The sequence below is a fragment of the Sturnus vulgaris genome, chromosome 24 (assembly GCF_052056855.1).
Source record: "Sturnus vulgaris isolate bStuVul1 chromosome 24, bStuVul1.hap1, whole genome shotgun sequence".
In the NCBI taxonomy this organism is placed as follows: Eukaryota; Metazoa; Chordata; class Aves; order Passeriformes; family Sturnidae; genus Sturnus; species Sturnus vulgaris.
Window position 1 is genome coordinate 3384687 of NC_142266.1, and position 12782 is coordinate 3397468.

The 12782-nt window shown below is 49.5% G+C and overlaps 1 protein-coding gene across 4 annotated transcripts; it reads right to left on the reverse strand.

The window, feature by feature from the left end:
* Positions 1-1131: 1131 nt before the first annotated feature.
* NFKBID (NFKB inhibitor delta) lies at positions 1132-6673 on the reverse strand. Of its 4 annotated transcripts, XM_088178366.1 has the most exons (12): positions 6603-6673; positions 5862-5950; positions 5741-5774; positions 5467-5585; positions 4863-5047; positions 4339-4444; positions 3598-3744; positions 3373-3424; positions 2723-2862; positions 2253-2366; positions 1827-1991; positions 1132-1534 (listed from the first exon to the last, which is right to left on the reverse strand). In XM_088178366.1, exons 1-12 carry the CDS (start codon positions 6616-6618, stop codon positions 1475-1477), a joined length of 1227 nt encoding a protein of 408 aa, XP_088034492.1. In that variant the 5' UTR covers positions 6619-6673; the 3' UTR covers positions 1132-1474. The 4 variants fall into 4 exon arrangements, with proteins under 4 accessions (XP_088034492.1, XP_088034490.1, XP_088034491.1 ...); XM_088178364.1 differs by having other exon boundaries at positions 1132-1991; XM_088178365.1 differs by lacking the exon at positions 6603-6673 and having other exon boundaries at positions 5862-6563.
* Between the last annotated feature and the right edge of the window lie 6109 nt (positions 6674-12782).

Genomic DNA, 12782 nt, shown 5'->3' on the forward strand with positions numbered 1-12782 from the left:
GCAATTGATGATGTATCTTCCTCAATCACTGTCTTTTCTCTCATGTAGTAATGATCAGGTAAATTACCTTGCTTATTTTTGTTTGTTGTTAAAGCCAAGCATGTAGTTTTATTGAATGTATTGTTTTACTTTTGTATTGCCTTAATAGTCATAGTAAAATAAAACAATTCTTTCTATCGGTGTCTGTGTCCTTTAAATCGCCCCTGTCACTTGGCAGAACAAGATCTCAGCATCATTTCTCTCCCTCAGGCTTTGTTCATTGCAGGATATCAAAGCTGGTTTAGCAAAACTTAAAATTTCAGTAATTGTCCCAAACTGTTCTTACAATAGCAGTTTGTGAAAAAGCTTTACTACATGCTGGCTAAAGTGGAAAATTACACTGCTTATTATTAATTAAAATAATTAATTGAAAGTAAATTAACCTCATTAAGTAGAAAAATTAATTAGGAAAGTTCCATCATTTCCATCTCTAGGAGGAGTTTTGTAAGGTGCTGGTGTGGTGTTGGAGATGCTAGGAGCAGTTTCAGTGCTGGTAAAGTAGATTTAGAGGGAACTGGGAAGGGTTGATTTGGTGGTATCAATTGACACAATTTTCAGTGGTGCTGGGTGAGGTTTGAGAGTGCTAAAGAGGAGCTGGAGCTGGCTTAAATGGTTTTGGGTGATGTTGGGAAGGTTTGAAGGTGGATTGGGGGAGCATGGATGGTTTGGGCTCTGAGTGGGTGCAGTGAGGGGTTTGATGGTTCTAAAGGGATGCTCCCCTCCCCAGTTCCTCTAGGGCACCCCTAGGTCTGGGGAGGGGAAAATCTCAGCATTTGGGGGCACCTCTGGGAGTCACCTCAACTGGCTCATGGTTATCACCCCTTTCCCCTTGCACTTCCCACCCTTTCTGCCTCACCTTTCCTGCTCTTTTCCTCTCACACTTTCCACCACTTACCCCCTTAATTCAAGACCTTAAAATAGTGTCAAAGGAGGCTTAATCCTTAAAAGGATGACTTAATCCTTAAAATGAGAGAAAAAGAAGTTTTCTCCATTTGAAGCCCTTTTTTTCCTGAACCCCCTCCTTTTCCTGGGGTCACTGGGATGAACTGGGATGGACTGAGGAGAGACTGAGAGCAATGGGAAAAAACGAACTCAGATTTTTAAAATGTTTTTATTTCATTCCAGAATTCCCTCAGTTTTGTGGGTTTCCTTCCAATTTGGCATGCTCCACCCCAAATCCCCTAATTTAGAGGAGATATTCCTCATTAGCAGCCCCCATTAATGAGGCTGGGGGGGAGGGCTCTATGGGGGGGGAAGGGGAACTGGACCCCCTCCGTGCTCCTCCCCCCACCAAACCAATGTGGTTCACACTCATTTCACAGAAATTTGGGGGCAATTTCATTGAAATCAGGAAAAATTAACATGGAGGGGGGGAAATCCCCCAATATGGGGGTGTCCCCCCATGGGATACCGGGGGGACCTGGCCCCTCTGACGTCACTCGGCGGTGGGGGGCGGGCGATGGGATCCCCGGCGGCTCCTCAGGAGGAGGCGGAGCTGTGGGAGAGGGAGGGTTCAGGGAGGTCCCCAAAACACGGGGCTCTGCTCCAGAATTTGGGGATATCACCCAAAGGTCCTGGGACGGCACCCCACGGTTTGGGGGGGCTGTGAAAATGAGAGGGTAAAGCAGCAGGAGTTTGGAGTACAACAGCATAGCAGCAAGGATTTGAGGCAAAACAGTGGGATTTTGGCGTTCCAAGAGCAATTCTGGGCATTTCCCCCCATCAGCAGGAAGTTTTAGGGTGCATTGGGGTGCTGGGGATGTTGCTGGGTGATGTGGTGGTCTCACCTGGTCTCCGGGGGACCCAGCGGGCAGCAGGCCCTGGGGCAGGTCGTGCTCCAGGTTGCGGGCACTGGGGTCAGCACCCCAGGCCAGGAGCAGCCTCACCAGGGGCTCCTGGCTGGGGGTCCCAGGCAGTGCTGCTGCCATGTGCAGGGGGGTGTTCCCGTGGGCCTGTGGGATGGGAGGGGGCTCAGGGTACCCACAAGTCACCGCCCAGCCCCCCTAGAGGTACCTCAGAGACCCTTGAGTTCTCATACCCATACCTCCAGCCCCCCCAGACTCTCCACAGACACCCCAAATCCCCCTCTGATCCTCCCAGAGCCCCTTCCCGCCCCACAAGCCACTGGAGGGGCCCCACAGGACTCCACAGACCCCTCCAATGAGCCCCAGGAGCCTCACAGAGCTCCCCCCAGCCCCAGCAATCCCTCAAACCTTCATGTTGACGAGGCGGGGGGCCATGCCAGGCTGGCGCAGCAGCAGGTGGGCCAGGGCCAGGTTGCCTCCCCGCACGGCCAGGTGCAGCGCTGTCAGGCTGCTTTTGGTGTCCTGGGGACAAGAACCTCGTCAGGGGTGGCTCCACAGCAGGTCCCACTCCCCTACAACCTCCTCAACCTCCCCAAAGGGACCCCAAGAGATCCCAGTGCCTGGGAGCAGAGGTCGATGCAGCCCATGGGGATCGTGAAGGGAGACACAGGGGTCTTTGGGGGGCACACAGGTGTTGTGGGGGTCCCACACCTCTCCCCAGTCCTCCCAAGGCACCCTAACAGACCCCAATGGCCAGGAGCTCAGGTCTGCCCAGGGACCCTGAGGTGGGACACAGTCATCTTTGAGGGGAACCCAGGGAATCCGAGGGACCCCTGGAGACTCGTGGGGTACCTGGGGGTCCTTGGGGGGGTCTGTACCTGGCTGCTGCTGTCCGCCCCCATCTGCAGGAGCAGCTCAACACAGCGGAATCGGTCCTGGGGAGTGGGGGACCCTTCTCCAGAGCCCCCCTGCAGCGAGGCGTTGTGGGCCAGGACAGCGCAGTGCAGAGGGGTCTGGCCTGGGGGGGAACCAAGAGGGGTCAGGAAGGGCCCCACCCCAAACAGGACCCCCCTGGAGTTGGGAGCCCTCCTAGGGACCCCATCAAAGTACAGACACACTCCCTGGGACCCTCCCACCATCAACCAGGACCCCCAAACTGGTGATCCCCCATCCCTCCAAAACAGTGATGCCTCCACCAGGAATCCCACCAAGAGCTACAAAAAAATGGGGATCCCCAGGGTCCCCTTGAAACCAGGCACCCCTAAGCCCCTTCTGTTTTGAGTACCCCTCAAGTGGGACTCTCTCAAAACACCCTGAAATAGGGGACTCGTCAGATACCCCAAATCAGGGACCCCTGAATCCCCTTTCAGTTGGGACCAACTGAACTCTCCCCAGGCCCACTCAAATTCTCCCTGGTCCTACCCAAACAAGGACTTCCCAAGAATCACCCCCACCCCAAAACCAGAGACCCACTCAGAGCCCCTCCACCACCCTTGCCCTCCCCCCCCCCGCCCCCAAATTTGCTGACCCTCAAAATTTCTGGCCTCCACGTTGACAGGAACCCCCGAGGACATCATGGCCTGGGAAGGTGGGGGGAAAGATTTGGGGTCACCCTGGATACCAGGGACTCCCTTAGGCCAGTTCCCTGGTCTCCAGGACAACTGTGTCCCTTTTGAACCCATTTTGGGGTCTCCACTGGGAGGGTTTTGTGGTCCCCAGGGTTGCCCAGTCCTCCTGGGGTTTGGGGTGTTACCTGCAGGATTTCAGGGTGCCCGTAGGCTGCAGCCAGGTGCAGGGCAGTGCGGCCCCTGTGGTCAGCAGCGTCAGGGTTGGCCCCCAGGACAAGCAGGTCCCTCACAATCTCCGGGGCTGCAGCTGCTGCTGCCACCAGCAGTGGAGTCTGGGGGGATAAAATGGGGGGGAGGTGGTCGGGGGGTCAGGTGGTCTCGGGGCTCTTCAGGAAAAAAAGGAAGGTCAGTAGGATCTGGGGGAGTCAAGGGTGGTTGGGGGGCACCAAGCACCTCCCCAAACCCTCAAATTATCACCCTGGTATTCTGTTACTGCTCTGCCTCCCCTTATCATTCCCTTATCACCTCCTCATTGATTATTTGTTATTAATTGCCTCTTCATTAGTCCTTTATTGGCCTCTAATTACACCATCACTAATCAGCCATTATTACCCCTCAGTATTAATTACCCCTTTATCCTCCATCACTCCCCGTTATTAGGCTGCAACAGAATCCTGTGAATATTTATCCCAGAATTAACTACCCACCCCCATAACCTCCGATCCATTATTGTCTTTTTACCCCATCACCCCCCTTATTGCACCATTACTCCTATAACGCCTTCTTTACCCCAAATGCCATGAACTTTCAAAGGTGCTCTTGCACTTCTAGCTCTCCCCCCACCCTCAAAACTTGTTTAGGTGCTCCTGCACGTTGATGTCCTCCAGATGCCCCCTCAGGCCCCCCAGGTGTGCGGTCCCCCTCACCTTGCCCAGGTGCTCCCGCACCTCAAGTCCCCCCAGGTCCCGCAGAGCCTCGGCTGCAGCCCGGGCGAGTGCCCACAGCCCCCCAGCACAGAGCACGTGCAGCAGCCTGGGGGTACAGGGGGGTTAGAGGGGACCCCTTTGCCCCTCTACCTGCCCCCCATGTTCCACCCAGAACACAGACCCCCCCCAACAGGATTTGTCACCCCATAGCCCCTCACTACTGCCCTGGGGGCTTCCCAGCACGGCTCTTGGCCTCCCGCTGACCTCCACATTTACTCTCCTATTTACCCCACACTGACCCCACTTCATTCCACTGCCCCCCACTGAACACCACACTGACCTCCGCTCACCCCATTGCCCTCCCACTGCGCCCTATGGGCCCCGCTGGCTGTCCTTCACACCACTGACCCCCTAAACTGACCCCCCATTGACACCCCCCATTTACTCCAATTTAGCCCATGGACCCCCGTACCCCCTTATGACCCCTGTACCCCCCGGTGCCCCCCCATGTCCCCCCTGCTCACGTGTCCCCCTCCTCATCCTGCCGCAGCAGCTCCTGTGGGTCTCGGCCCCCCAGTGCAGCGCGGGCGGCTGCAAGTTCCTGGGGTTCAGGATACGGCTCTGGCGTCTCCCTTCCCAGCAGGGGCGCCCCAAATTCTCCCCATGGCACTGCGGGATTGGGCCAGGCAGGGCCAGGGATGGCAGCAGCCTTGGGGGGAGCAGTCGAGGTGGAATGGGGGCTTGGTCACAATTACCCCCAGGGTCCCCCAAATCCTGTCCCAATGACCCCCCCCCCCATTTTCCTCCCCTTGCCCCCCAACTGCCACCCCATTGCCCCCATTACATCATCTCCTCCCATTGCTGCCCCCATTGCCCCTCCACTGCCCCCGGTTGCTTCCTTCATTCCCTCCCTTAACCATCCCATTAAACTCCGCGTTGCCCACCATACCCCTTCCACTTGTCTACCTCCCCTTCCCCCAATTCCCTCTCTTTGCCTCTCATTCCCCCCATTCTCCCCCCACTGCCCTCTCATTTTCCCCCATTGACCCCCATTTGCTGCCCCCCTTTAACCTCCCAGTTCACGCCGCGTTTCTCGCCCTTCTCCCCCGTCCCCTCCGACCCCCTCACCTGAAACCCGCTCAGACCGGGGGCCCTTCCCCCATGGGACCCCCCCGGGCTGCCCTGGGGGGACACATGTGGGACCGCACAGAGCTGGGGCGTCCCTGCGGCACCGGGCCAGGAGGCACCTGAGGGAAGAGCAGTGATGGGGAGACGTGGGGGGTTTGGGGGGAGGGACATGGAGGGGAATTGAGGGACACAAGGAGGATTAGGGGGGCCATGGAAAGGATTTACAGGGCACAGCGGGCGTGGGGGGGATCTGGGGGGATAGCAGGTCACTCACCGTCCGAGAGGCGCGGGGAGGGCAGAGCCAAAACCTGGGGGGCAGAGGAGAGAGCGAGGGGGTCAGCGAGGAGAGGGGGGTGTCCCGGAGGGAGGTGTCACCTGGGAGAGGGGTCACTCACCGGGGATCTCGCCTCTTCCCTGCTCTTCTGCTGCCGGAGCTCCTTCAGCAGCTGCTTCACCGTCTGGGGCGGAGCGGAGCGGGGGGCACCTGGGGGTGTGCAAGGGGGGGCTCGGGGGTCACCGGGATTCCGGGGAACCCTGAAAACTCCTCGAGCCCCGCCAAACGCCCAGGCCTCCCCAGACCCCCGTGTCTCATCCGGACCTGCGGGGGTCCCCCCTAACTCCTGAGACCCCTCAAACCGCCGTGTCATAACCGGGCCCCCCGAGACCCCCAAACCCCGGGCCCTTCCCCAGCGAGGCAGGAATCCCTCTGTCGTGACGTCACGGGGATTCCCATGCGTCACCAGCCGCCCCCGCTGGCACCGCCCTCCTCCCCGGGGAACCCCCTCCTCCCCCGCGGGGAGAATCCAGAGGGGAGGCCCGGGAATTCCCCCGCTCCCTGAAGGCCAGTGTCTCCCCTCCTGACCCCAGGTCTCCTAAAAGGTCAGCAGACCCTTCTTGGCTCGCCTAAAGGGACAGTGTCCCCTAAAAGCGAGACTTAAACGGTCAGTGTCTCCTAACAGCAGCTCTTAAAGGGCCAGCGTCCCCTAAAAGGCGGTCTTAAAAGGCTAGCGCTCCCTCGCAGGTGTTTTAAAGGGCCAGCACCCTGTCCCAGAGCTCTTCAAAGGCCACCGTCCCCTAAAAGCGGGTCTTAAGGGCCCCGCGACGCTCCTTCCCCCACCCCCCATATCCCCCCCTACCTCTCTGGGGCCGCATCCCGCGGGATCCGGGGGCAAATGGGGCCGGGGCGGGCGCGGGGGCCGTTTTTGGAGGGACCTGGGCGAGGAAGCCCCGCCCCGGAGGGAAATGCCATCAAAACGCCAACGCTGTCACTGTAGCGACGGGTGACAAGGGGAGGGCGGAGCTCCGGAGGGGCCCATGGCACCCAATGGGTGGGTGAAGGTGGCGGGGTCAGCCGGGGGCCGGGGTCCTCTGACAGGGGTCGGGAAGGGTCACAGGTCCTGGGTTGTTCATCAGCGCCGATTTGGGGCGACAGTCCAGGGTCCCTCCCAGCAAGACCACTGTGTGGGTCTTTGCCCCATTTGGGGGGGCTCTGTCTCCCCATCCCCAGAAGATCTCCAGACCCACCATGCAGACCGTGGAACTCCAGGGCCGGTGTCTTTATTGGGGGAGGGATGACACGCCGGGCTGTCCCCCCACCTGCAATTTGCAGGGTGTCACTGCTCCCCTCCCTACCCCCACCTGGGGGGTGTGGGGTGTGTCTTGCCCATTTGGGAGGATCTCTGCCTCATCTGAGGGACGCCTCTGACCCACTGGGTGAGGTCCGTTTAGGATGGGGGGGCTCAGCCTGATTTTGGTGGGAGTCTCTGACATGGGACCCCCCAACTCAAGGAAACCATGAGACCCACTGAGACCACGAAGACCTCTGAGGCCAGCAAGGCTGGTGGTTTTATTTTGGGGATGACACACAGCAGGGGGGTTCCCTCCAGGATCCTGACTGGGGGGGTGTCACAAGGCTGCTGAACCTCGACCTGTCCTGCAGCCTGACTCAGACAGGCAGTTCCACTTCTCTAAATGCCAGAACACACCTGCCCAAAGAGCTGAAACGGCCTAGGGGCTGCCAGCAGCTGAAGGAACAGCAAGGCAGCCTGACAGAGGCTGTGGTTTGTATACCCCAGCCTCAGTGGCTGCACCTTTTGCTGCCCCAGCCCAGCCCTTCCTGCAGCCTGTCTTAATCCTCCGCTCAGCCACTTTCATATCTCATGAGTACAAGCCAGGTGTTGCAGCTCACAGGTGAAGTCCATCTCCCTTCCCCTTGGCCCCAGCTACAGACACTGTCCCTGAACCCAGCAGATGGATACAGAACAGGCAGGAAACAAGAAAAAAAAATAGAGGAAGTTTAATAAAGTAGCCATGGAAAGAAACTTGAAAATGCAAAGAGGAGCAAGGTCAGGAGAGCACTAAAAGGAGGTACAGAAACCTACAATACCAGTGTATATGCATAAATAAAATTTTAAAGCCAAGGGATTGAGAGGAAAATAGCAAGCTAGATAAAAGTACGCAGAAAATACAAAATTGTAAAGCTAAGGAACTAGGAGAGGAATGAATTTAAATATATCACCAGTGAACTAAGATAAAGACAGACAGAAACTACAAAAAAAAAACCACCTTAAACTTTCTGATACAGGCCAGGGGATCCTCAGAAATTTTGCGTGTGAAAGTGAAAATACAAAAGTGCACCTACTGATTTGCATGTGCATCGTAGCAATGAAAAGTGAATCTAGCAGGCAGCACAGAAGATACACTAATGTGAAGAACATGTGCTTCAGTCTCTGTATGGTAATCTCTGGTCTGCCTTCTAACACAGTGCTGAATTTGGTGATCCTAAAGGCAACATTGAATAGTACACTTGTCCAAATTTCTCGTTGTTGCAGTTTATCATTTGTGGTCCTCCTTCACTACTGAAAGAAAACCATGGGAGTGAGTTCATGTTACCCCAAAAACATGTAGGACACATCACTGATGTTTGTGCCTCTGCTTATCTAGCTGTCCATTGTGGGTCATAGTAACAGCAGAAAATAAAAATCAATTGTACATGTAAAGTGCACATTATTGATGTACAGAAATGAAAAGGCCTTCATCTTCAGAGAATATTTCCATTTGACGTTTGACCCTAAGCTAAGAAAAATCAATATAGTCATAAAAATTTAGAGAATTTTTTGCAGTGAATAAAAAGCCAGTGAGGTAGCTTCTAGACCTGGAAGAAAAATGAATAGTCTCTCCATATATCACTCAATTACTAAATTCTGAATGTTGTTATAAACAGTTTGTGTAAATAGTCGGAGTTGCAAGCTGTTTGAACTAAGGTAAAAAGCAGTATCAGCACTATAAAATTATTGTTGGCACTTGAATTTATTTTCCCTCATAACTTGTCAAGTTGTCATTTAACTGTAGTAGCATTTTAAATGAGATAATGCACCCTGGAACACTCTATGGATCGTTACATGTTTGTTTTAATATTTAGGTTTTACACAGAGCAAGTGACTCTCCAGCCATCCTAGTCCAGTCTCACCAAACACTTCAGGTTTTCAAACAAAGCTTCAGCATCTCTGCCCGAGCTGGCAGGGAGAGGTGTCTGTGGACCACTTCAGCAAACTTGGAGGGTTTTTTATCAATAACAGAAAAAGTATTTAGAGATGTACTTTAAGTACTCGATAGAAGACACGTTTAGCATCCTGCTTTAAGTATTCCATAGAAATGGCTGCCTGGAGACTGCTGGCTTGCCAGAGTGAGTGAGTACTTCAGGCAAGCTGTCAAGTGTGAAATCGGACATGACCTATTGACTGATCTTCAGCACCAAAATTAAAAGATAATGATTAGCTTTTTTAGAGTACTCAGCAGAGGATGTTTAATCATCCTTTATAGGACATTTGAATCAGCACTACACTTTTGCAGAGTGCTGATGAGGATCACCTAAAAGAACATTAAAGTGCTAGATATGCTTCTTAACTCATATTGGTCTTAGCACATTAACACCAGGCATGCCTAATGAAGCTGTGCCTTTGGCCATTGCACTGCTAATGCTGGCTCCAGAAAAATTTTTGTACACAAAATAAATATATTTATTTCTTTTTTCCCCTTTGTAAAATAAGGTATTTTTCCCTCCCCGCTGCCTAACATTTCTTAATGTTTAGAGTGTCTGAAAGGGTTTTCCCAGCTTACCATCAGTGCCCAAAATGGACTTAAGCAGTTTGATCACCTCAAAAAGAAAAAAAAATCAAGTAGACTTTTAAGCTCTCCTAAATAATTTTCATGCATAATCTCAGCTTCCAAGCTGTGGTCTATCCCCAGGTGCCAAGAGGAATTTTTAAAGAGGACATTTACTCTGAGAATTTTTATGTGAGCAAATTAAGGCTGTATAGGATGAGGGTGATGAGACACTGGAACAGCTTGTCAGAGAAGTTGTGAATGCCCCATCATTGGAAGCATTCAAACTCAGTTTAGACGAGGCTTTGAGCAGTGCAATCTGGCAAAAGCTGAATCTGCCCATGGAAGGGGTTTGGACGAGGCACTGCATTAACATCCCTTCTGACTCAAGCCATTCTATGATTCTACCTCCCTTTAACATGTAGAACTTCCACTGTCGTTCTTCCAAAAATGTTTAAACTTGGTAAAAGGTAATTTAGGAGTATTCATTCTGTTTCAGTGGCTTTATCCTCCTCTAGGAAGACAGAGAATGGTAACTTTGTGGAGTATAGGCACAACTGTAGGTTTCATTTCTAGTTCTGCCACATGCTAACATGGTGAGGATGTATAATGCATAGCTTTGTCAAATCTTCTACCAGAAGTAATCATGTTCTTCTGTAGAAAAAATCCACACATTCATCTCAGTCACAGGGCAACTGTGCTATGACAATCCATCTGAAGTAAAGAAAGAATTAGGAAAGGGAGGAATACAAAATAAAAAGTTAACAACAGTAGATTGTAATCTATGAACAATTACATCCATTAATGTTTTCTGAGACCAGGCAGTTTGTGCACACTTTTATAACAGAAAATATTTCAGCTGCTTCTTGCTATTTTTCCTGCTGAGGTAATGCAGAAGGGCAGCTTAAGGTCTGGATTAAAAACTGAATTTGTGTCACTCAGTTTTTACAGGCTATATATAAGTATCACTATCAAGAAGAATGACACCTCTATTATATCTGACATTTAAGGCAGAAATTATAGTGATTTGCTCCCCAGAAGAAATACTGAATTATATGGATGGGGAAAACAGAGTAAAACCATTGTCAAGTTCAGGGGTCTTTTAAAGATGTCGGTATGACAAGTAATATGGAGAATAAATGAAAGGTGAAGAATCAGGAGAATAAATGAAAAGCAAAGAATCACAGAATATAAGAGATGCTGCCTGTGAAGAGGGAGTGAGTTTGGAAGGGCCCAAAGTAGAGCCACTGATTTGTTTTTACATCAGGAGTTGGTGCTAAGGAGAACAGAGTGCCTGCAGGAATTTACAGTGATAGTGTTTGGGAAGATTTTCCTTCTTTTACACAGGCAAGCTGGATGTTTGCTACTACTGAGATATGTAAACTTCATCTTAGTCTGAAAACTCTGTTCTATTCTGTTTTTCTGAGGCTGAGACTGTTCTTAAAATTTAGAAGGTGCTGTAGAGGCAAAAGAGAAGATTATCTCAAAGAACTCAAAGAACTTAAGCTGCAGATTTTTTATTTCTAGCTTTTTAAAAATTAGAATCTTTTACTGTTCATAGTTAAATTATGCTGGGAGCAGTAGTACACTGAACAATAGATCGATTTTCTCCTCCCCTCAGCCCCAGCAAATATAAATTCCATGTGCAAAGCTCACACTGTGTCACTTGCTCCTGTAGCAAAATAAACTGCTTATAATGTGTCAATTTACTCACATAGATGGAAGATGGCAGGGGTTGTAATTTTTTATTGGACGTCGCAGAGGGTTAGTTTTACACAATTTTGTAAAGAAAGGTATGTTTTATTTTTAATTTACCACTTATTTTTAATTTGTTTCTCTTTAAAAAATGTCTAACTTGCCTATTCATATACTGATTTGCTGAAGTATTATCATGTTTAGAAGCCTTAACATAAAGATTCCTCTACAGACATCAATATTGCAACCATAAGATTCCAGCTTCTGTTGACTCGTTGGCACTCCTGTTTCACTGGGTGAAAATTAATCCCATTTGAAGAGAAAATGCTATGCTAAAGCACCTTTAGCCTAAAAACTACCAAAATAAGATACTATTCTGTTGAATTGTACTGTACATACAATGAAAGGGTAAATTTACAAGTGTTTTGCTTGTCCCCACACATATGAAAAGTTCTGTTACAATTGTGTATGTATACAATAGCATGAATATTGAAAAGGAATTTAAAATTTTTTCCACAATGTGGTGTCCTCTTAATGGAGAAACAAACATATGAAAGAAAGGTGAGATGTGCAATTATACACATATATTACCAGTTTATCTGTATTCAGTTGAGAGTCATTTAGGAAAATGCTGATAAAGAACTTTTGTGTAAATAATTTATTTTTCAAAGAATTGTAGTCAAACATAGTCATGCTTGACACTTAGGCATTCTATTCACTATTCCAAATGCAGGTATCATCGATCAGAGGAAGCTAACCAATTACAGCAATTCTGTTTATTTATTTGTGACATCCATAAATGAAAAGCAAATGTCTGCACAAATTATATGGTTAAACGAGTATTTTTAATTAATATTGACATTTTCATGAGATTATTTATTCTCTCTTGAGCTCCTTTACATAACCAATTTTCTCTGTGAAACAGTAATTGGACTGCCATAATTACAGCTGTGACATGGGGCTTGGAACATCCAAAAAAGAGGACAAGCAAATATTCCTGTACCTTTATAAGTGTCCTAAATGTAATATAAAAATATATTTATATAAAGAAATAAAAATGTATATGAATATATATAATTTATGTAGATATAAATATAAATATAAATATAAATATAAATATAAATATAAACGTACTGCTCTCACATTGTTATTGGATGATGGTTCAAATGGATCACATAATGCTCTTAAAATCCTGCTACAAGTCAGGCACTCTAGTTTCCACTGATCTGATGCAGACTGAGGGTCTTTAGTATCTCATAGTGATGTGCTTATCAGGATGTTAATAATAAAATAGATACAGGCAGATGATGCAATTCTCCATCTCATAGATATAAGCAAACAATATCTAATTATCAACGAGCAGTTGGTCAAGTTCCCATGGTTACAATGTGAGATACGAGAATTTTCCCTCCCAGTGTTGTTTTTTTTTCATAATACATTAAGGAAGGAATGCAACTTTTACAATGTTTGATACTTTTTTCTCTCATACATTTTAGTGTTAATATGGCAGAATAACC